This window comes from Aristolochia californica, unplaced genomic scaffold, assembly GCF_029961685.1.
Source record: "Aristolochia californica isolate CCGP_79_NKW_82.1479 unplaced genomic scaffold, dmAriCali1.0.hap1 SCAF_9, whole genome shotgun sequence".
In the NCBI taxonomy this organism is placed as follows: Eukaryota; Viridiplantae; Streptophyta; class Magnoliopsida; order Piperales; family Aristolochiaceae; genus Aristolochia; species Aristolochia californica.
Window position 1 is genome coordinate 3220885 of NW_027182290.1, and position 23437 is coordinate 3244321.

Below are 23437 nucleotides of genomic sequence, written 5' to 3' on the forward strand. Positions count from 1 at the left end.
CCATAATTTGATGAACTAAGTAGTACAGAGAAATTCATTCCACTTCACTGTGAACCCCCCTCAAAATCGTTAAACTGAAACGCTGAGAGAGACAACAACAAGTGGAGGAGATTATCACAATCGCAAGATGGACAGTCTTAAACTGTTTTGAGAAATGTAAAAAAATAAATAAATAAAAAATGACTTTTTGCCGATTTGTGAACGAATAAAGATTCAACCAGATCATGAATCAAATCTTTTTAGACCTGGATATTTTTAGACTCGTCTTCGGAAATTCCGCATAGTACAAAACCCTCACGTAGACCCAGTGAAGAAACCGAATAACTATCTGTAAGTGCACAGAACTGTACAGAGATTTTCAAGAAGCAATTTGACGTTACTGATCAAACAGAAATTTGAAGCTGTGACAAGGTTGATATATTTATTTTTCTTTGAAAAGACGAACGATGTTATCTCCTTCTCCATAAACGAACTATTGAAGGATGTTATCCTTAATTACCCTGCCGTAGTACTGCAAGAAATAAATTGATGAATACATGAAAAAATAGAATCGCTTTACCTAGCTGTGGGAAGAGCTATCATCGGTGAGCTAACCAGAATGCCTATCACCTCCGAAGCCGCTCTCAAGAAAACCGGTTCTATCGAGATGACCCACATCGCCCCATCTTTTAATGATCCAATGGCTGTTGGACAGATGGAATATGCTAATAGATGTATTCAATACCTTTCCCTGGGGTGATCCCCTAGGAGCAGAACGCCCAGCTCGCTTACAAAGTGCTCTCAGAGCTCCACCATGGGTAACTACAACAATTTGCTCTCCTGCACATATGCTAAGAATGTTAAGGAAACTTCTCTAGAAAAGATGTATGAAAAGGTTGTACTCATCAAATAAAAACCAACCTTTGTGCTTCGCAGCAATTTCTTCCAAGCCAGATGTGGCTCGATCATATAGTTGATCTAAACTTTCTCCACCACCCTGTCACTCAAGAGACAAATTCTCAGATATGAGATTCCCTTGACCGAAGTTCTATAGTTTAATAGACGATGGTTGATATTGGTACTCGGAAAGTAGCAGCTCCACTTTTAGGGAAAGCTTAAGAACAAGTACTACTTACGGTGCCTAAACAGTGATACATGGTAGATGTTGGGTTGAAGTCCATCCAAAAAATGACTAACCATGTTAAGAGGTCTCATCTCAACTAATAAACACAGGACATTTTGTAAATTTGTATTCATTGGGGACTGTTACTAACACTTTATATATATATATATATTATTGAAAATGCAACAAATAGACAACAAGTAAAAGAAGTGACGAGGGTTTTCTAATACTCTGCTTTGATGAAAACAGATAAGCAGAATCTGCTGATATAACCTGGAAAAAATGAGCCATATTTTGTTTAATCTCATGTGGCAGAACATTTTTTTACTGAAATGGTTACAGAATATTTTCATGGGATCCACCCTACATAAGCTAGTGTAATGCCACTCAAAACCAACATACCCTTAGTTTATATACTCTCTCTAAAATTGCACCACCAGAGAGGGTTCAGATAAAAGAGAAAACTCAAGTGCTCAAAAGATTCTACTTTGTTTTTTAATGCTCAAAAGATTCAACTTGAAACTACACGTACTTAAATCAGGGGAAATGTTACTCTGAATAGTATATTGTCCAAAAAGATCAGCTCATCTGACATCAGAAAAGGACAATCCCAACTATTCCGATATTCAGCCCTTTCAACACATTTGCACCCAACGAAGAGTTAAGAATTAGCCATCGTGCCTTAAACATTTTAGCCATGTGCAATACGTGGTCATGGTTTGTTTAACCAATGTTGACCACAAGGATAGAAATACATCACTTTTTGGAAGTCAAAAGCTTGGCTGACTAGAGACCACATTTGGTGGCATCCAGTGTTGCTAGAGCCCAATGGCCAAGATGGCTTTGTACATGTTAAAGTTTTACCAGAAAAGCAGAAAAGAAATGGACTTACTGAATAGCCAAAAACAATTTGTTAAAATACAAGTCCAGGAGTATTTGGGTCATTTCTCATATTTTCCACATTATGTTTTTCTCTTAAAGTATAACTATTAGTTAGAGAATGTCTTATTTTATCTCTGGTTAAATTTTCATTCAATTTAGATATGTATTTTAGGAGATATGCAATTTTGAGTATTGAGGGTTTAGGGAAGTCGGACGGGCTTTTCTGGCTCAGATTCCAAGGTAGTAAAACTGCTCCTCTTCCTGAACTCTTTTTCCTCTTCTATTTTCTTCCCAAATCACATATTTTTCATGGGATCAGAGCAGTAACACAAGTCTTGGGCAGGTTTCTTTCGATTTTGTGGATCTTCTCTCCATTTTCAGCAATCTCCTTGAAGGTTTCTCCCAGATTTCTGGACTGGTAGGATAAAAAATCCATTTTTTCCCTTTGTTGCCAATCTTAGCCTATTGGCTAATGATTACTGCTTCTATTTGATTGATTTTTGGGATTTAGAAGTGTTTGACGATCCCAATTTGAAGAAATTTCTCAAATATGCTTGTGTCATCATCCTGGTTTCTTGCAATTAGGTTATTCTTTCATCAATTTATGGTCTCAATTGCTGAAATTGATCACTATTGGTATGAAATTGAGTGAATTGGGTGCTGAATTGCCGTAATTGAATTCAGTGAGGGGGGCCCACTCGACTGCGCAAGCATAGAAATTTGGGGAAGTGTTTCCCTTTGGTTAATTGAAGTTCTAGTGTACTGAGTTGTGGTGTTTGGTGATATTTAATGGTTGATTCCAGCACACGGTTTGCTGTCCAGAGAACTACTGAGAGCTCAGATGCGAAATTCTCTCAATCTATTCAGATAACTAGGATCCGGTTGAATGGATCAAATTATGTAAACTGGTCCAGATCAGTTTTGATGTATTTGAGGGCCAAAAGAATGACAAAATATATAACCAATGATCCCCCGAGGCCTGTTACTGAAGATTGAGTGGCAGAAGATAATTTAGTAATAACCTAGTTGATCAACAGTATGGAATCCAGATACAGTGACCAGATTTTGAATTGCAATACTGCTAAGGCAATGTGGACTACCTTGGTTTCCATTTTGTCTCAATAAAGTAATTTGTCAAGGATCTATAAGTTATATGTTAAGTTCTTTAATATGAAGCGTGGAGGTAGATAATTGACAAATTATTTCACTGAGATGAGGGGAGTACTACAGGAAATTAGTACATTCCATTCTTTTACCACGAATGTTGAAGACATTCGTAAGAAAGAAAATCAGATTCAAGTAGCCCGATTTTGGATGGTTTGGGGCCTGAGTATGATGCTATTTGAGCCCAACTGTTGGTCAGTGAGGATGTGACCACCCTTAAGCAAGCCTTAACAGAGTTCTTCGAGCTGAAATTGCAGTTGTAAATAAGAATGAGTCAGGTGGAGCTCTGTCAGAAGCAACTGCTCTTAATCTTTAGTCTTCTACTGGTAAGCCTGATGGTCATTTTCATAGTGGTAATAATAGAGGTAGAGGTCACTCTTATTCTACTCGTGGCCATGGCCGAAATGATCGGGGGGATCGGAAATGTGTTCATTATGGTAGGACTAATCATATTTCTGAGAAACGCTAGAAAAAATTTGGTAAGCCTACTTGGGCCAACTCTATAATCATAGATAAAGAGACTCCTCACACACTGGATCCTATTGAGGAAATTCAGCAGTTATTACAGTGATTGGTTTAACTGACTGCTTCTCAAACTACTGAAACTCCCCCTTCTTCCTCAGTGAGTACCACAATGGCTAGTACAGGTATGAATGCACTGAATGTGACTCATTCCCCCTCTTGGATCATTGATTCAGGAGCCTCTACACACATATCAGGTATGCCCTCCCTATTTCAATCCATTAGTCCATCTCATTCATATTGTCGAGTTACTGTAGTTGATGGATACCTCTCCCATTCAAGGGGAGGGTACAGTTCACACTACTCCACAAGTATCCTTAGATTCTGTTTTATTTGTACCAAAATTTTCAGTTAATCTCTTGTTTGTGAGTCATATAACTAAATCCTTAAACTGTTCAATAACCTTTTATCCTACTTCTTATGTTTTCTAGGACTTGCAGACAAAGAAGACGATTGGTTTAGGACACGAGAAGGGAGGGTTCTACATGTTGGATGATGTATTTGTTTCTCGAGTTGTAGTTCTCACTACTGCAAATTTTCTTACTTATGGCATTTGTGTTTGGCACATCCCTCACCAGCTAAGTTGCGTCAGTCTTTTCCTTTTTTGTCAGTCGATATTTCATTTGATTGTGAATTCTGTCAGCTAGGAAAGCATCGTCACTCCAGTTTCTCAGTTAGTTTTACTCAAATCACCAAATTGTTTGAATTAGTTTACTCTGATGCATGGGGTCCATGTCAAGTTCCTAACCCATTTGGTTTTAAGTATTTTGTGTTGTTTATTGATGATTTCGGTAGAGTCACTTGGGCATATCTCCTACGGGAGAAGTCTGAAGTATTTGATGTATTCTTCAATTTTTTCAATTAAATAAAAAATCAAGTTGGTGCATGTGTTTATGTGCTTTGTACTGACAAGGGTTTGGAATATCTTAACTATAAATTTTCAATGTTTTGTGTCTCTCATGGTATTACCTATCAAATGTCTTGCCCTTATACGCCATAACAAAATGGGGAGGCTGAACGTAAAAATAGACATTTCCTTGAGGTTACAAGGACACTATTACTGCATATAAATGTTCTTAAATCTTTTTGGGGAGATATAGTTTTAGCTTTGTGCTACTTGGTTAATCGTATGCCCTCATCTGTTTTGAGCGGTCAAGTTCCTCTTCAAGTTTTAAAGCCCAATTGTAAATTGTTTGATGTGGCTCCTTGTATTTTTTGATGTATTTGTTTTGTTCATATGTTTGGAACTTCGATTGATAAGTTGTCACCTGGGTCAGTCAAATGTGTCTTTGTAAGATATTCTCGTCAACAAAAAGGGTACAAATATTATGATCCTATTCGACGGAAGACCTATGTGTCAGCTGATGTGACCTTCTTCAAACATACTCCATATTTTTTATCATCTACTGAGCTTCTTGTATTACTTGAATCTCCTTCACACAGTCCTATTCCTGTTGCAGTTTTGGATGTACCGGCTTCATCGAGTTCTTCATTGCCTCTTCACATTTACAACCATTGCTCTTGGCCTCCTGCAATTACCTCTACAAAGTTCTCTTTTCATGATCCACTAGCTTCCTCATTGCATGTAGATCCTGTTGTCTTTGATTTGGACCTGCCTATTAGTCTACGAAAGGGTAAACGATCTTGTTCTTCTCATCAAATGTCCAAATATGTGTCTCTTGATTTTTTGTCCTCATCCTTCAAGTTTTTTGCTATGTCATTATCTACTTCCCATATACCTTGTTCAGTGCAGGAAGCCTTGTGTTCTCCATGATGGAAACAAACTATGGATGATGAAATGAGTGCTTTGGTGTCTCGGGGAACATAGCGTCTATGTGATCCACCTTCAGGAGTAGCTATTGTGGGGTGTCATTGGGTTTATACTATCAAATATAATGATGATGGCTCTATTGAACAGTACAAAGCTCGGCTGGTAGCGAAAGGGGTATATGCAGACTTTTGGAGTTGATATCTTTAAGACATTCTCTCTTGTAGCCCGACTTACTTTGGAACATATCTTAAGATTTGTGGTTGTTAATAAGGATTGGCCTCTCTTTCAACTCGATGTGAAGAATGTCTTTCTGTAAGGTGATCTACATGAGGAAGTATATATGGAACAACCTCCTGGGTATGTTGCTTAGGGAGAAATAGGAAAGGCTTGTAAGCTGCAAAAGGCTATTTATAGACTTAAACATAATCCACAAGCCTGGTTTGAAAAGTTAAGTGATGTGGTACTATAGTTTGGGTTCAATAGGATGTGATCATTCTATGTTCCTACTTAAAAAGGAAGACTGGTATGGTGGTTTGGTGGTCTATGTAGATGATATTCTGTTATCTGTGATTATCTTGATTGTATTACAGAAGTTAAACAATATTTGGCCACACATTTTTAGACCAAAGATTCGAGCTCTCTCAAGTACTTCCTTGACATTGAAGTCGCTCGTAGCAAGCGAGTATTGTTCTTTATCAAAGAAAATATATATTGGATACGTTATAGTAGTATGGTTAATTAGGTGTTAAACCCATAGACACCCCCATGGAAGTTAATCATAATCTACAAGGATAAAACTCAATACCGACGGTTAGTAGGTAAACTGATCTATGCAACAGTTACCAGGCAAGATATCGTATTTGTTGTAGGAGTTGTGAGCCAGTTCATGGAAAATTCTCAAAAAGTCCATTTAGAAGTTGCTCAGAGGATTTTGAAGTACTTGAAGAGTGCACCTGGAAAGGGTCTTCTATATACTCAGAATGAAAAAGTTGATATACTTGGGTATTCTGATGCGATTATGCTGAGTGTAAGATGGATAGACATTCTACATCAAGTACTTTCGCTTGTTTTGTTGGAAGCAACCTGGTAAGCTGGAAAAGTAAGAAACAATCAATTGTTACTAGGTCCAATGCAGAGGCCGAGTATCAAGCAATGACTCATACAGTTAGTGAACTTATGTGGATTAAGTTTGTGTTTCTTGAGTTTGGTTTTAAGTTACCTGATCTTATGGTTATGAATTGTGATAACCAAGTAGCGATTTTTATTGCCAACAATCCTGTATTCCATGAGAGAATGAAACATATAGAGGTTGACTTCATTAGAGATGCAGTTATGTAGGGCAAGGTGGTAACTTCTTATGTAAAGTCTTCATACTAGTTGGGAGATATATTTACCAAGCTTTTGGGAAGACGTGAACGCGTATCCATTAGTGACAAGCTGGGATTGTTTGATATCTACTCTCCAGCTTGAGGGGGAGTGTTAAAATACAAGTCCATGGGTATTTTGGTCATTTCCAATATTTTCCACATTACATTTTTTTCTTGTAGTATGGCTATTAGATAGAGAATATCTTATTTTATCTCTACTTAAATTTTCATTCAATTTAGATATGTATTTTTAAGTATTGAGGGCATTTTTGTCCTATTGTAAATTTTCACTTAAACCCTGATTATAAAGAAGTTGGATGGCCCTTTCTGGCTCGGATTCCAAGGCAAAAAAGCCACTCCTCTTCGGAAACTCTTTTTCTTTTTCTATTTTCTCCTCAAATCACATATTTTGCACACTTAATCTAGGAAGAACGTTAGAGCCCAACGTGGCTTTGTTCATGGTTTTCTGCACGTTTAGAAACATGATGCAGTTTCTTTCTTTTAAGTTGTTAAGTCAACTGTAGTAAAACTGAGAGGAAATATACAAGTGAAGAATGAAACAATTTAGAGACTTCTTCAGGGATTTCAGTTCATTGCCAATACTGAATAAGTTTGTAATTCTTCATAACAAGTTTTCACGAATTTGCAAATCGTAGCTAATTTGGAGCAATTCCAACAGCTCAACATATGCTACCTTGGTTTGATTACCCCAGAAAATTAATAGAAAAGGCTATGAGGCCTCAGGAAAAAAAAAAATAGAGAGAGGCTTACAGGGACTTCTTGGTCTGTCTTAGGTGATACAAATGCTTGATAAGCCTTGGTCTTAAGCTTCGATGCTTCTCGAAATACTACACCTTGAAGATCCCCCAGATGTCTTTCTCTCAGTCTTGCATCTTTCTTTACCTGCATAAATGTTGTAAATAAGCAAAAAACAAAGAAGAGAAAAAGAGAAAGAGAATTTGAGTTAAGCAGAACAGCAGTGTAAGGGGGAGAGAACAACAAAGTTGGACAAAGAGCAAAAAGCTGGACCAGGTTGACCTCCTTTCAGCATTTATTGCACCTGGTGTTAACACCACAAAGAATGAACGACCTAAACACCAGGCTGAATGACCCTCAAAAATTAAAACATAGAGCTAATTTTACAAGTCAAAATGGTTATTACTGTGGTTGCATGGCGAGTTTTGTTTCAACCACGACTAACCAGGTTCAGCCACAGCTTAAAATTATATGATACAATATTGCTTTACAATTCTTGTCTATAGATTCAATTTTCTTATTACTAACGATATCTAGAGAAGGTGATTGGGGGCTTTGCTCTTCCACTAGGTGATCGTGTTTCAGTCAAATTTTAAATTTACATGACAAAAATTGAATATTATTGCTGAATAAACCAGTTGAGCAACACATGTTCAAAGACAAACTGATCCAGCCAACTAGGTCGGCTAGATATAAGTGTGAAGCAGGTCTGACCTATCTGGGAACAGAAAGGACCAGGTTTCAGTCCAACCCAGTTCCACCAACCGGCCTGGTCTAGGTGACAAAGAAACCCCTACACTACCGAGACACAAAAACTAGACCTACACTGAAGAAACACTGATAAAACTAGTCAATTACCAATTACGCCGAACTGAAAACATGATTACAGAAAAAACAAATATTCCCACTTCACCTATTTTAAAAGTATTAAAAAGTAAGACCAGCCTCTGACAAAATACAACAAGCATGTTTCATCTTCAGCACTGATGGAGAAAGGCTTAAATATTTAAAAATATATAATTTGAAGCATTCAAACTCAGAAAAATTATTAGATTCAAAATGCAAATGCCAATACAATTTAGTCAACAAAATTCCGGAATAAAAGTTTCAGTCACCCTCCAAGACCGACACATATTTAACTTGTACGGGTAAATGTAAGGAAAGATAAAATGACTAATAGACAGGCCCATCAATGCAAGTACTTACCTCTTCTATAGATAGGCAAACAAAACATGTTGTCAGACTTGACTTTAGATTATGTGGAGTTTTGGTTGTTTGATAGTTCACAATGTAATACATCAACCTAACACTCAATGGTTGAGCATCAGCAGGCAATTATCTAAGAGAAGTTTATAAAGGATATCTAAACCATGTTTCTAAGCATGTCAAAGGAACTCTATCAGAATTTCTGATCACCAAAGCACAGGTGTTGCACAGAGTTTTGTCTTCAGGTAATTGGGTTATAAAGTCATATTAGGGTTCCAACTATCAGTCAAGAAGGCACACTCCTTCGGTTTTTTTTTTTTTTTTTTGAATATCAGAAGAGAATTTTACTGAGGCACACTCCTTTTGCCTTTTTCTTTGTTTAACCAACTATTTTTTCAATTATGACCACATCTGAGCTATGAATCTGTTAGAAGATATGATCAAGCTTGAAGTGTCATTGATATGATCATTTGTCTTTTATCCTACTAGGGTGAAGGGTATGTTTGTAATTGTTGTATCTTTGACATCTATAAATAAAGTTTAAGAGGGAGGATTAGGGCATCTAAGCTCATAACCCTAATCCTCTCTTTCACCAATGAACCCTCTCTCTCACACACACTCAGCCGTCCCTCTTCTCACTCTTGTATGAAGTTTACAAGAAAACAACAAAATTCTATGTACTTCCCTAAGGCCACAACAGAAATTGGTACAGACAAGCACCTAGCTGGTAAACCAGCAACCACATACAAGAAAACTCCAGACAGTCAGTCTACTAATCATACCTCAGGCAAGGCACAACTCTTTGCAATGATTTGTGCAGTCTCATAAGCTCTCTTCAAGTCAGAGGAGTAAATGGCTGAAACACTGTACTCCTTAGACAGTCGATCACCTACCTAAAAGAAAACAAAAAAGAAAATAACTGTACAGTAATTTTTTGGAAATTTAAGATTTCAACAAATAAACATCAATGAAGCTGTGCATACTGCAGCTGCTTGATGCCTTCCAATGTCATTTAGCTCAATATCCAGGTGCCCCTAGATAAATGAGATTAACAAGAAAACAAGTAAGTATAACAGGTAATAAAAGACAGCAAAATGAAGTCTGAAATTGACAAACACAAAAGATCTATAATGCTGCATGAGATTTTCTAGTGCTTTGAGAAGAAAGTGAAGCATAATGTTTGGACTGCTGCAGATTTTTATTTCAGTGACCATTTTGATTACTATGAATTAGAACTGCTAAGAGTCTTTTGGACTCAATTGTGAGGTTTTCTTCCATTGCCAGACTTCAGGAATAACTTTTTTGTAGGATTCACAAAAAAATGAAAAGATTATTTCTCATTTTTGGCTACCAGTTGCTTCATATTATCTTTTTGCAACAAGTAGAAAGCAAAATGTTATTATGCAGATATGGTTAAACAACACAACCGTGTCTTTATCAGCCACTGCGATTACAGTCAACTAATTGCAGCACTGAGGTCCTGAAATTCATCAATTTTTTTCTTCTTTTGAATAATGCTTTTTTTAGGGGGGATAACAAAATAAAAGGGATTTCATTAAGAGGAACTCCTCCTAAGATGAGAAAAAACAAAAATAAAAAAACGAACTTTGAAGAAGAAAATGGAAGACGATGAATGTATGCATAAATGTAACCAGTTAGCTAATCACATCATCTTGCTGAAATACTGAAACCTTTAATCTAATTGTAAGAAGCTTAAAAGTCATGCAAAAGAGTAGCAACTGCTGTTTTTCATGCTGAACTTTGAAACTAAACACAAGCAGGAGCAGAATATCGGATCATAGATTTTATTTTATTTTCTTGTTTTTTTTTCCGAATGGCTGTTGAGTTCTGCATTTCCTGATCTACGAATATCTCTATGCCACAGCATCTCAAATCCAAATTGAGGATAAAAATACAATATATTAGATATTAGGACTACCTTGGGTGACCAACAGTAGTATTTTGAAGGGAGGATGCTACACAAGAACATTCTGGCTATGAAAGAGATTAACTTCAGCCTCCCATGAAGACTCTTAAAATCCACACCTTTTGCCTCTCCAAGAGTACAATTCAAAAGAAGAGATGTTTGAAAACAATTTCACTCCTGAATTGGGAGTAGATCTTGAGATCCTGAATCAGTCACAGACACTTTCTCTAAGCCCTCCGAAGGCCCCACATAGATAAATAGTATCTTTTAGGTCTTTTTTCACCAATCTTATCATGACGGAAACAAGGGAATGAGGGTGGACACTCCATAAAGGCAAGACTAAAAGAAAAAATTAGCAATTCAACATTAGATAAAAGAATGACAACCATCGCTACAATATTAAGCATACATTACTGCCGTTTAACCTAATTTCTTTAATAACAACAAACTACAGAAGACTTTAATCATGTCTAAGCATCTCTAACAGGCTTAATGGTCAGGACTTTACATGCATCACTATCTCCAATGCCTACAAGTAGCAGGTGGAGAAGAAAGGTGATGAGTGAGAGAATTCAAAAGCCCAACAAGATCGAAATAGAATAAAAGAATTCAGAAGACTGCAACACTTGAAACAACTTAGGTGATTAGCCCACTAATACTTTCAAAACCAGAACTATTAAAGCAGTTTGATGAACTTTTTTTTGAGAAGAGTTGTAAATGTATTCAAAAGAGATAAAATACAAACTAAAAAACTAAAAAGACATTTCCTCCACAACAAGATGTTGGAGGGTAACGCCTTTTTTAGCTTGAACATCGGCTAAATGATTAGCAGATCTTGGTACATGTTTCCAAGTACATAATAAATCAGAAGTTAAATTACAGATTTCATCATAAATCTTCCAATGACGCCAAGGAGGTTTTGAAGGCTTGGAGCACCAATTTATAATAACTTGAGAATCCCCTTCAATCAAGAGAGCACCATCCTTTTTTTGTTTGAAGAGTTTCAGCCCGTTGAGCAAGCCATGTAATTCCGCACAAGTAGAGTCTGATACTCCAATTGGACCCGCATAAGTGTAGAGAAGATTTGCTTGATCATCGTGAATTACTCCACCAAATCCGGCTGGGCCCGGACAACCGAAAGCAGTTTGATGAACTTAGCCAAATATCCTATTTAAGATCCCTCTTCTGGCCCAGAATCATCTCCTCAGAAAGTCTCATGATAGCAGAAGGGTTATTCCCAAACCAAACAGATGCCAGATACCATCAACTTTCTTATTTGTGTAATATCCCCCCCACTAATGAAAATGGTGTTAACGCCACCATGAAGGCCACAGACAAATAGGAATATCTTTCTCTAAAAAATTTCCATTAATAACTACCTAAGTCTGCAAATAGATTTCTTAAAGTGAGATCCATGCACGGATCATCCATAAATTCATAAATATTTCAAAGTGGTCATAGCCTTTGTTTAAATATCAACTCATGGGTATTTTGGTCATTTCATATATTGTGTTATTATCTTATATGATGTCTGTTAGGTAGGCAATGTCTTCATATGCCTATGGTTCAAATTTTCATTCATTTTAGAGGTTAATTTTAAGAGATATGTAAGTTTATGTTTTGAGGGGTATTTTTATTTTTTATGTAAAAATCACTTAAAACACTGATTAAAAGAAAAGGGGGCGTCCTTTCTGAGGCACACACTCCAAGGCAGCAGCTGCTGCTCCTCTCCAAGCTCTTCTTCTCTTATTTCTCTTATTTTTTACCCAAATATCAGATTTTTCAGACATGAATAAAAAAATTAGACAAATGTTCCACAATAGTAAAGTGATTATGGTGTGAATGTAACATATTTTTTAGTAGTTGTCTGTATGTTCAACAGTTTTTAGTTCCCTTAAATGTAAGAAATTAAATATATTCATCTTGTAGATGTATGCAGAATTCAATTTGTGAAAATAAATTCTACAGGTCATCCCATTCTTCTAATTCTTCCAAAAAAATACTATTCGGGTTCTCCTTTATATTTAGGCCAAAGTGTTATGGTTATAACAAATCAGTCACTGAAGCCAACATCCTGATTTCCTTCACACCATGTGAAACAGAAGAGTCATCCTGGGCCGGTTAATGGCTATGTGCTAGCAAAAGGGATTTGCCTAGCTACTGAAAATTAAACCATTCAAATGGATTGAACATTTTATCTTATCTATCCAATTTGCAGATGACTGGAAGGCAAGCACAGAACCACTCAAATCTTTCACACCTCAGCCAGCCCACAGTTGATTCTTGAATTAGTAAGACAACAACTATTCATGCATGTACCATATATATGATTCAAGAGTAATATTAACCTCGAATAAAGTTCAGAAAAAAAAAAAAAGGATGCAACCTATGAAGGAATTCAATTTAAGCACAATCACACAATACATTGGGTTTCTTAAAGCACTATTTAACAAGAAATCAGAACACAGAAGAAACCTGAATCTTTCCACAAGCATTCCATGTTGTTTCCCCATGTCGTACCACAATGACTTCAGTAAAATCTGAAGGAACTCGACCAAAGCCCTCACTGTTACTGCAATAATTTATAGGACCCCATCGTAAGAGAATGATTTTTTTTTCATTGCAACTTTTTGTTCAAAAAATTTAAGTGATTTTCCTTACGAATATCTAGTGTCCTATCAAATGCACACTACTCACAGAGTTTGAAACTGATAACTGAAAATAAGCAACTCAGGTGTGCTCACATAAATTTGAGATAAATTAGAGAAACATCAGTTGGGAACCATAAACACCAATTATATTTAAAATCCATAATATATCAAAAAGATAAACAATAAATTCTAGCATCTATCATTTTTCTAAGAAGAAGAGTATCTATCAATTTGAGGATACGTTTCAAGCTCTAATGCTTTCTTAACCTGAACAAAAAGTGAAGAACAACATTAAACCAGATTGGGATATCAATGAGAGAGACCATTATATGAGGTAAAAAAAAGACTTTAGACGAGGGTAGAATAATATATCACAGTTCAGTTTTAAGGAAATGAGTTTTTTTTTTTTCTTTTTTTTTTTAAGCTAAAAGCAACTGATTGGTTAGATTTCACCGCAATTTGAACTATTCAACTTGTTTGCCTTCAAACGTGTATAACAGCAAAAGAAAATATAAGTTTTCTATGAAAACCAGACAGAAGAAAAAGACTTAATGAGTTTCATTCTAATAGCACCATAATAGAGTAATAAACCATCTGAACTTTCAAGGAATAATGAGGGTAAATAACAAGACCAGGGGGGATGCAGCACTTCGGCAAAAGGAGCTTTCTTTTTTCTTTCTTACAACAGCTATGAAACTCTTTAAGAATCCGATCTTGTCTCGTGTATAGAAACATATATGTGCACAAATTACTAAGACACGGATTTTCAAATACTAGTTTCATGATTACCACGATATTCAAGAGAGATATATCATCGAGAACTTAATTCTTCAGAAGCAACTTCCAAATTATAGTCACTAATCCTCTGTTTCAGACTATTTTGAGAGGAAATGTAATACCTTTTTGCGTTGAATATAAAAAAATAATTACAGGATCCTATGAAAGGCATAAACTAAAGAAGTAATCCACCGAGCTGTGATACCTTAATTGAGAATTTCTTTAAGAAATTTGGACGGACTCCAATACCTTTTCAGAGAAACAGGAAATAAACGGAAACACGAAAAGTGAGATAATCACCTGGAATCAGCACTGGCAAAGCTCGAAGCAGCCATGCGAGAGATGCAGATCGAGCGAGGACCGGAGAGCAGTCCTCTAGACGTCAGCCAACGAACTTGTCTGCCTCGAAAAGGGGATTTACTAGACGGCGGAAGGTCCGAGTTAGTGTGCTGTGTGATTAACCGGAGACTGCGGAAGTGGCAAGCCTCCATTTGATCGCCTAGATTATAGAATTACGTATGATCTATAAAATTTATACACGGAAGCATAATCCAGTAAACCGGGAAAGTAAAAAATGAGACAGACTCGTCTAGCACCCGTCCATCCGATTCACGAACCACTTCAAAGAGACTAGCCACTACCCGTCCATCCGATTCAATTGATAAGTACAAGTCCATATATCAATTGAAGCTCTTCACAACTCAAGCTCAAGATATCCAACAAGAGGTTCATCTTGGTTCAACACCAACTCAACTCATCAAGCAAACCGACTTGAACTGAACCATTCCGGGTCAAACTAAAACCAAACCAAATCACTACAAAACCCAACCAAAATAAGCCAAAAAACGAAACAACCTTTTGATCTATGTAGAAAATGACCTTTGAATGTTACATGTAATTGATGAAATCGATATCTCACATATAAAATTTTATCCTCACAAGATCTTGTGAGCATGGATTTTGCCTTATGAACATTTCCTTGGAATTCCAATTGGTGATTAACTAGAGTATCTCAGAGAGATTAGAAATTTGTCCTCAATGGACCTTTTGAGTTTAGTTTTTGGTCCTTACGGACATCTCCTCGCATGAACTGAGGTTCGCACAACCCGGAAACTACAGAGCGCCAACCTGCACGGTTCCTCAAGCGGTTACTATCTGCACATCAATTGAGGTATTGTATCTCGTTCTTCCCTTCCTATTTACTGAACCTGTTTTATGGAATGGTCACAATCATGTCCTTTTTTTTTCCCTTCCGTTGCTCTGCTTGTGAGTTTCTTTTTGTTTCCTTCTCCCTTCCCGTTTCTGGCTCTTAAACCACTAGGAGGTAAACTCTCAAACAGTTGGGCTTCGGAGTATTTTGTAACTATGATCTTGGAGGGAGGGATCTCAGACTTTTTTTGTTTGTTTTGTTTTTCCTGAAATGAAATTTTTTGTAGTTATGCAGCTGTCACTCGAGACCCGAATATGTATAATTAGGGACATAGAAGCTTCTATTGTTTTAATTAATGAGTGGTACATTACGTGAGGTACTTCGCTATTTTCTACTGTTTCAATTTCTACGATGGGATTTCGTTTCAAACATGGATATGTGTGTCCTATAGATGAAGGAAAGATCTCCTTATTACATCGGATAGTCATTTTTTCGTGGCTTTCATTATTAATAAATGATAAATAACAAAATGAGAACAAACTTGCAGTGATCTTCCGTGGCTTATTCCTGGCTCAGTTAGTTTCATAGAAAAAGAGCTTGATGGCTCTTTACTTCTCGTGTTTCTTTGTTTCCCGACTGAGAGAAGCCAAATCTCTAACATTAATATTGTGGGGAGTGTGCTTAGTACTTTTTGGAATTGTTTAACCCTACTCCTGGAGAGTGAGTTGACTGGTCAAACCAATCCATTCTATGTTTTGATTATGTATCCTAGTTTATATTAATTAATTGAGCTTTCTGGATTGGTTTTTATACGTTGAATGAGCAAATGATTGTTGTGGGCTGCTTAATTGTAATGGTAAGGAATGACTTTACAAATAGGTTACACATAGTTAAGGACATTAGGAGCCTAGTCCAGAGCTCAGTTTTTTTATATTTTTCATGCTTGCTTGTATATTACACAGAAAAGTGATATACCAACTGGATAGAAAACTATCTTCAGATTTTGTAATATTTTTAAATCATTTCATGGCAAGAAAAAATGCAAGATCTGGTTCTTCTCTTTTCATGTTCAATTTGGTGGTAGGAATGGAGATATATGGTCTGAAATGGGGAAGATGGATTTTCTCTATGTCAGTTCATGAGTTGAAGTGATTTTATCCATTTCTGCGGGGGAAAGCCATTAGCTGGTCCTAGTAGCATAGTCCATACTCTTATCCACTCCGGTTCCAATTTTAGGAGAAAACAAATAAACAAGGTTTGATGAAAATTATAAAAAGGTTATTCTTTATATATTAGCTTTTGGTTATGTTTGATTGAAATAACATAATTCAACATATATTTTTTTGAATGTTGATACGCATGTATATATTATTCCAAACCGCGGTGAGACTAGAACCCAAGACCTCATACTACAACATCTTCCCCATCCTTCTACATAGAAGACCAAATCAAAGCAACTTTCTGAGTTTTAAAACTATTGTATGAATGTTGATTAACCAATGATGAAATCAATTTCTTCTACATAGAATATAACATTGTGAAGTTTGAAACTCTGTTTATGTTGTGGCTTTTTCTTTCTAAAAAATTAGAACCACCATGAAAGAAAGATTCATTTCGGAAAAAAAATGTAGAAAAAAATTAATGCTTTCCAAAAAAAGGTATTGAAAGAAAACTTTTTAGCTAGAGAACATCTATTTTATTTGCATTCCTGATAGTGTGCCTCCAAATGATGGCCAGGGTAGTAGAAACATCTTCAATCTCATCGAAGATCTCCATAAAGTGCCTTTTTGAGTGGGAGATCAAATGTTTTGCATATCTTTCCATTGGATGAATAGTTTGAATATGAATTTGAGCAAAATCTCTCATTTTATGCCCGGTAAATGATAGTATTTCTCAATTGTCAAAACGTGACGTAGATAATTCTAAAAAAATTTCATAGTAGGCTCAAAGCTCCAGTGGGCATTTCCAAATTTCGTTTGTTCTCTCTTTTCTGTTCCCTCAGTTCTCTCTGACAAACACAGCTTACAATTTCATTATTCTTTTCTGCATATCATTGCTTTCAAAAAGGATCTAGTTATCTTTTCTAGAGTCAAGCTAATATTTTTACATTCCAAGAGTTGGCAAGAAGAGTTTGGAAGATGGAAGAGAAGAACAAGGATAAGTACAGCATAATTGTGCCCACCTACAATGAGCGCTTGAACATTGGACTTTTTGTCTTCCTTGTGTTTAAGCACCTCAGGTACACGTGTCTCTTTGTCATTTTTTGTTGTTGATCTCTCTTTAGTAGCTAGTTCCATAAATTGGATGAGAAAATACAATTTTTTTTCTATTCTTTACAGATATATTACAATATCAGGATGGATCCTACTCAGATAAAAGAGCGATGCTACTCAATGATTTTTCTACACTGTTGAAATTTATTTCCCAACTCCTCTAACTTCTGAACTGATAAAAAATTTTATAACTGTTCAAAACTTGAAATTATACCCTTTAATATTTTCCCTAAGTTGTAAATGAGCTGACATGATCAAGCATTAACTGGATTTAGTTGATTTATAAGTCCAAAAGCCTAAGGAGGTAACACTTGCAGGGGGAGGATCCAGTGGTTCCCTCTTCCCACTTGGTGGTGAAGGAAGTCTTCAATATGTCAAAAGAATCTCCTCAACAAGATGTGAAAAAGAAGTCTTCAGTGCATTGCAGAATGTTCTAAAAAATGTTATGCTAGATTGAGTGGAGGATTTTATTAGGAGAGTAAAGAACTTAACTATCTTCTCTACTTTTGTTTTGGTTAGGGAAATTGAGTTTGAAATCATTGTGGTTGATGATGGGAGCCCTGATGGGACTCAAGAAATTGTGAGACAGTTGCAGCAGGTGTATGGCAAAGATCGTATTGTGAGTATTCGGTTGAGATTTTTTGAAATTTTATCAGCTGGTTTACAAGTAAGTTTGTCCATTATAACTTCTTGCCTTTGATATGTTGCAGCTACTGAGAGCGAGAGCGAAGAAGCTTGGTCTAGGTAGGCATTAGTATTTTTAGTATTGCAGAAGTTTAATTTTCATGTCTGAAGAAAATGTCTTAATGTTGATCAAGCTTTTGAACCAGCTGAGCAAAATGCACAGCATTCGAATGATATCTTCCATTATTTAGACAAGTTTTAGGCTAGTTAGTTTCAAGTTCATAATGTTATGTTAGAACCCCACTCCTAAACTCCTCCAATTAGTACTTGACAATGGACATAGTAGGAAAGGAATGTATTATAGAACATTTAGGAGTATGACAAAAAGAAGAGAAAGAAAGTCGTTTGAGATGGTTCTGTTTACGTCTAGACAAAGGCTGAAAATGACATGAATGGAAGTGTTGAAGAAAGACTTTTAGAGTGGCAAGTTACTAATGAAGTCAGTGAGAATAGAGCAGATTGAAATTCATTTACTTAAACTAGCCATCTTATACAGAAGTAGGATAGAGACTGATTATAAGATAATTTGCAAATAGACAGTTTGAAATTTTTTTCTGGTATGAATGGATTGACTTCTTCTTTTCATGAGGTTCAGATTGCCTTCTGTTGTAACTATGCATTTCAGTTCCAAGCATTTGCAATAGCATGGATTTCATTCCTGAAACATACTTGCACATGGAGCTTCTGCATTGAGTCTGTCTGCAGTGGCAATTGGCTAATTTCTATTTCTGTGCTTGTTTAAGCTAGGATTGCCTTTTGTGGGCTGCTTATAATTTTTTCTTCTCTTTGGGTGTGTTACTGTCCCGGATCTGACACAAAGATTCTTCGGGAGGATCTGGGGTCTGCCACGGGTTACGGGTCTTCCATGCATTACTATAGGGATAGTAGGAAGACATGGGGAAGCCTAAGGGAAGCTTGAAAACCCTAGAGCTCGTTTAGGAGAACTCTAAGCCTCTTTACGCTAGATTTAACCTAATTCTTAATACTTCAATGTTTTCTTTTCTCATTACTCTTATCCCATAAATAGGGTTCACCCTGTTAGGGTTTAATAAAATATTACAAAAATATCCCTATGAATAAAATATTCCAAAAATATCCCTATTAATAAATAATTCCAAAAATACCCCTGTGACCTAAAACTGAAATAAAATAAAGTAAATTAAAGAAAACACTAAAATAATAATGTTATTGCGTGCATAACATTACACCCCCCTTGGAAGATGAGCTTGTCCTCAAGCTCGGAAGTAGTGTTTGTATGCCGACGTCTCCACCGATGCCGAAGTAGCATCCGCGATAGCTATGACCCCCCCCCCCCCCCTGTTTGCACTCTTTTTTTTTTTTTTTTTTGGGCCGGTCCAAGTTAACCTGGGTTGACTCGGTTCAGGAACCCCGGTCCGGCACGCCACTCAGCGGACCAGGTCGATTAAATTTTCCTAAGTTAGGAAAATTTAATCGGGACTCGTCTTCTTCCTTTTGCAGCTCCCGAACTCTGTGGCCGGTGGATCCTTTCCTCACGGCACCGACGAAGGCCAGCAACGGACGTCTCCTTCCTCTCTCCCGGCACCGATGGAGTCGCCTGATTTTCCGGTGGCGAATCGCAGCCCATCGGGGCTTCGCCGCCTGGATAGTTTCCGAGACAGAGGGTTGTCGGAAACTTGTGAATCGTTGTTGCTCAGCCTCCCGGAACCAAGATCCCTTGCAGAAAAGTCGATTACGGTGCCGACGAACTATCCTGCTTTGCCGGTGGTGAAGAGAAGCCCGTTGGGGCTTCGCCGTTGGGAGCATTGCCGAGACAGAGAACCTCTGTTTCTCAGCCCCCCGGAACAGAGACCAGCGGAAATTCCGTCGGAAATTTCGCCTACGGCGCCGACGGAATTTCCTATTCCCCTCGATTTCGGATTTGCGGTCACCCCCAAATCCTCCAGTGCCGACGAATTCGGAATTTCCTCTATTAGGAAATCACCTCCCTGCTGCAGCTTTGGTTCAGAGATATGCACGGCGTCCATTGGGAAAGGGTGAGCCCCTTCCGTTTTTGAAATTCCGGTGTCTCCGCCGTCGGATTTTGGACGTTTGGAGAGCTTTTTCGAGACAGTCTTTTGTTCGTCCGAGAAAGCTTCTGTTGCGTCTTCTGTGCCGCTGTCGTGCTCGGAGAATTCAGGTCGTGTGACCTGTTTTGCAGCAGCGCGTGGCTCCCTTGTCCAGCATTCCATGAAAATTTCATATAATGCTCGTGCTTCTCCAAATTCTTTGCATAGTTTGTCTGCGGAATTGTATACCTTCTCCATTGTGTTCCCGCTCTGATACCAGTTGTTTCTGTCCCGGATATGACACAAAGATTCTTCGGGAGGATCTGGGGTCTGCCACGGGTTACGAGTCTTCCATGCATTACTGTAGGGATAGTAAGAAGACATGGGGAAGACGAACGAAAGATCAAGCCTAAGTGAAGCTTGAAAACCCTAGAGCTCGTTTAGGAGAACTCTAAGCCTCTTTACGCTAGATTTAACCTAATTCTTAATACTTCAATGCTTCCTTTTCTCATTACTCTTACCCCTTAAATAGGGTTCACCCTGTTAGGGTTTAATAAAATATTCCAAAAATATCCTTATTAATAAATAATTCCAAAAATACCCCTGTGACCTAAAACTGAAATAAAATAAAGTCAATTACAGAAAACACTAAAATAATAATGTTATTGCATGCATAACAGGGTGATAGGAACTGCATATATTCTGGGAATTTTACTGTAGTAGTGGATGCTGATTTATCTCATCATGTAAGTTTCAATTGTCATTTACCCTAGAGCTCCCATTATGCTTCTTGACCCATGTACTACTTATTTAGTTTCTTCTTGAACTTCTGCTGCCCTGCTCTGACTTTTCTTTTTTTGCTTTCCTTTTTTTCCAAAGCCTAAATACTTACCAAGCTTCATCAGGAAAGAGTTTTCTATTTGTACCGTGTCCCATCAATGATAGGATACTTAGACTAAAAGAATGTTGTATTTATTAATTATAGGTATAGCTAAATATTTTGAGTTCCATGGCAAATGCAATTGTATGATGTGCTGCCTGCCCTATATTAGATGGTAGCGTAACTTGTTGTAGTTCCCTGGTGTTTGAATAACTGGGAAGGATTTGTTTTTTGGTTTTTATGATCTGTTGTATCCTATAACGGATATCCGATTTCCTTTACGAGTTAGTCGTATACATCTTATATCAAAGTACAATCTCTCTAGTTTTTTTGGTATGCCACAGGAAACAGTTGGAGACCAGTGCAGATATAGTGACTGGGACCAGATATGTAAGGGGTGGTGGTGTGCATGGATGGAACCTCATGCGCAAATTGACTAGTAGAGGGGCTAATGTTCTTGCACAAACATTTCTATGGCCTGGCGTGTCAGATTTGACGGGATCATTTAGGTAAGTGGTCTACTTATTGGTCCTTTAATGTTTGTGCAAGAACATTATCAGGTAAATGGCAAACTGGAATAACTGTTCTTTTACAGGCTTTACCGGAAATCTGTTCTGGAGGACATAATTACATCATGTGTCAGTAAAGGATATGTGTTTCAGATGGAAATGATTGTTCGAGCTTCTAGGAAAAAATATCATATTGAGGAGGTATAAACTTTATTCGTATGTTATTGCTGTGGGCCAAATTTCTTTGTCTGGAAAACTGCTTCTCAGTTATTCTGTTTCTTTTCCATGATGTGGTGGACATGGCTTGCTCTACTAAACTCACATCTGGAGCATGTTTGTTAGTGATGTTATTATATCTAAAAGCAGCTAAAAAAAAAAAAAAACACATACACACACACAAAGCTGCACTGATAAGTGATTCACTTTTCTTCTTTAATGTCTGGATGATAGCACTAAAACCTACCCTTTATCTTATTATCATTATTTTCTTTTATTGTTTTTTCACCATTCAAAAAGAATTTTTTTATTGTTGTTCACCATTTTACTCTCTGCATTTTGAGTGGTTATTTTCCTCTTTGGCAGCTGACTACTGTAATCTTTGCAGGTTCCTATAACCTTTGTTGATAGGGTTTTTGGTAGTTCAAAACTTGGAGGATCCGAGATCATTGAATACCTTAAAGGTCTCGTATACTTGTTGCTCACTACTTGAATGAGAAGAGACTTTGTCCTGCAAACTCTCCCAAGATTCTTCCTTGGTACCCATGCATAATTTAAGCAGTTAGAGATTTGGATTATTACCTAATGAACGATTGGTCTTTGCACCCAAGTTTCAGCTAATGTTTATATCCAAGGCATTGTACCAAAACAGCTTCTTGCTGATTTTGTATACACGTTTTTACCTACATTTTGGCTAATTCATCATTGATAGCATGAAAATTTTTCAGCTATAGCAAATTCTTAAATGTGGCCAATAGACTTCAACATAATCTGTTAAAATGATGGGTATCTTTCTTTTCATTTTTTATGCATTTGATAGTTAAAAATCAAGGGACCACTTCCACTTTCTCCCCTGCACTTGAGCAGAGTGAAAGGGTTTCTTTTAAAAAACTGTGAGTTTCCATTGTAAACAGAACGCCAGAAATTAAGGGGACGGTGGTCAATGGCTTGAAACAAAAATATGGATGGTTGCACAGACCTTGTATTTATTTCAAGAAACAGAGAGAAATGGTGATGGTGACTCAGTGGTCTTTCTTGTTTCGTGCAAGGAAATTTAATTATTATAATTGCAGAGACTTCTCTTTATGTCACAAAAATCAAACTAAGGGTTTGTTTGAAACCCTTAAAAAAAAAAAAATAAATAAGATTTTGATCGTTATCTCATTTTTACTAAAAGGTGGAACTGATCTTACTTTGGGTAGGATAAAATTGGGGTCGATTGTGTTTCAATCGTTATTTAGGTGATTTGTAGCTGCTCTCTCACTCATCATTTTTAATGTCAATGAGTAGGGTAGAGGCCCCTTGCTTGCTAGAAACTTAAGAGGTCTGTTGGTAGGGAAAACTCCTCTCTCCCATTTTTTTCAAAAATTTAAAAATTAGACCGTTAACAGAGGGTCAATTTGTGGCTAAGATTTAATAATATTGAAAGGTAAAAAAATTGCAGGAAATTTGTCAGGTAAAAAATGGGCATATCCACCAGGGGAACGTTGCTTAAGCCGACTTAGTGGATACAGAACCTAAGTGAGGATTACAAGAAAATAGGTACAATGGAGAGAAATGGAGCTTCTTCAAT

The 23437-nt window shown here is 37.0% G+C and overlaps 2 protein-coding genes across 3 annotated transcripts; one reads left to right on the forward strand and one right to left on the reverse strand.

Moving 5' to 3' along the window:
• Nucleotides 1–198: 198 nt before the first annotated feature.
• LOC137940335 (phosphoglycerate mutase-like protein 4) lies at nucleotides 199–14709 on the reverse strand. Of its 2 annotated transcripts, XM_068785343.1 has the most exons (8): nucleotides 14426–14709; nucleotides 13173–13269; nucleotides 9754–9804; nucleotides 9553–9663; nucleotides 7580–7711; nucleotides 901–976; nucleotides 595–819; nucleotides 199–511 (listed from the first exon to the last, which is right to left on the reverse strand). In XM_068785343.1, exons 1-8 carry the CDS (start codon nucleotides 14614–14616, stop codon nucleotides 492–494), a joined length of 903 nt encoding a protein of 300 aa, XP_068641444.1. In that variant the 5' UTR covers nucleotides 14617–14709; the 3' UTR covers nucleotides 199–491. The 2 variants fall into 2 exon arrangements, with proteins under 2 accessions (XP_068641444.1, XP_068641445.1); XM_068785344.1 differs by having other exon boundaries at nucleotides 200–819; nucleotides 14426–14708.
• Nucleotides 14710–16299: 1590 nt separating this feature from the next.
• Nucleotides 16300–22553, forward strand: LOC137940197 (dolichol-phosphate mannosyltransferase subunit 1-like). Its single transcript, XM_068785132.1, has 8 exons — nucleotides 16300–17514; nucleotides 18068–18167; nucleotides 18259–18292; nucleotides 18877–18929; nucleotides 19712–20247; nucleotides 21484–21648; nucleotides 21735–21849; nucleotides 22253–22553. The coding sequence occupies exons 1-8, from the start codon at nucleotides 17414–17416 to the stop codon at nucleotides 22355–22357; spliced, it is 1209 nt and encodes a 402-aa protein (XP_068641233.1). The 5' UTR covers nucleotides 16300–17413; the 3' UTR covers nucleotides 22358–22553.
• Nucleotides 22554–23437: the final 884 nt, after the last annotated feature.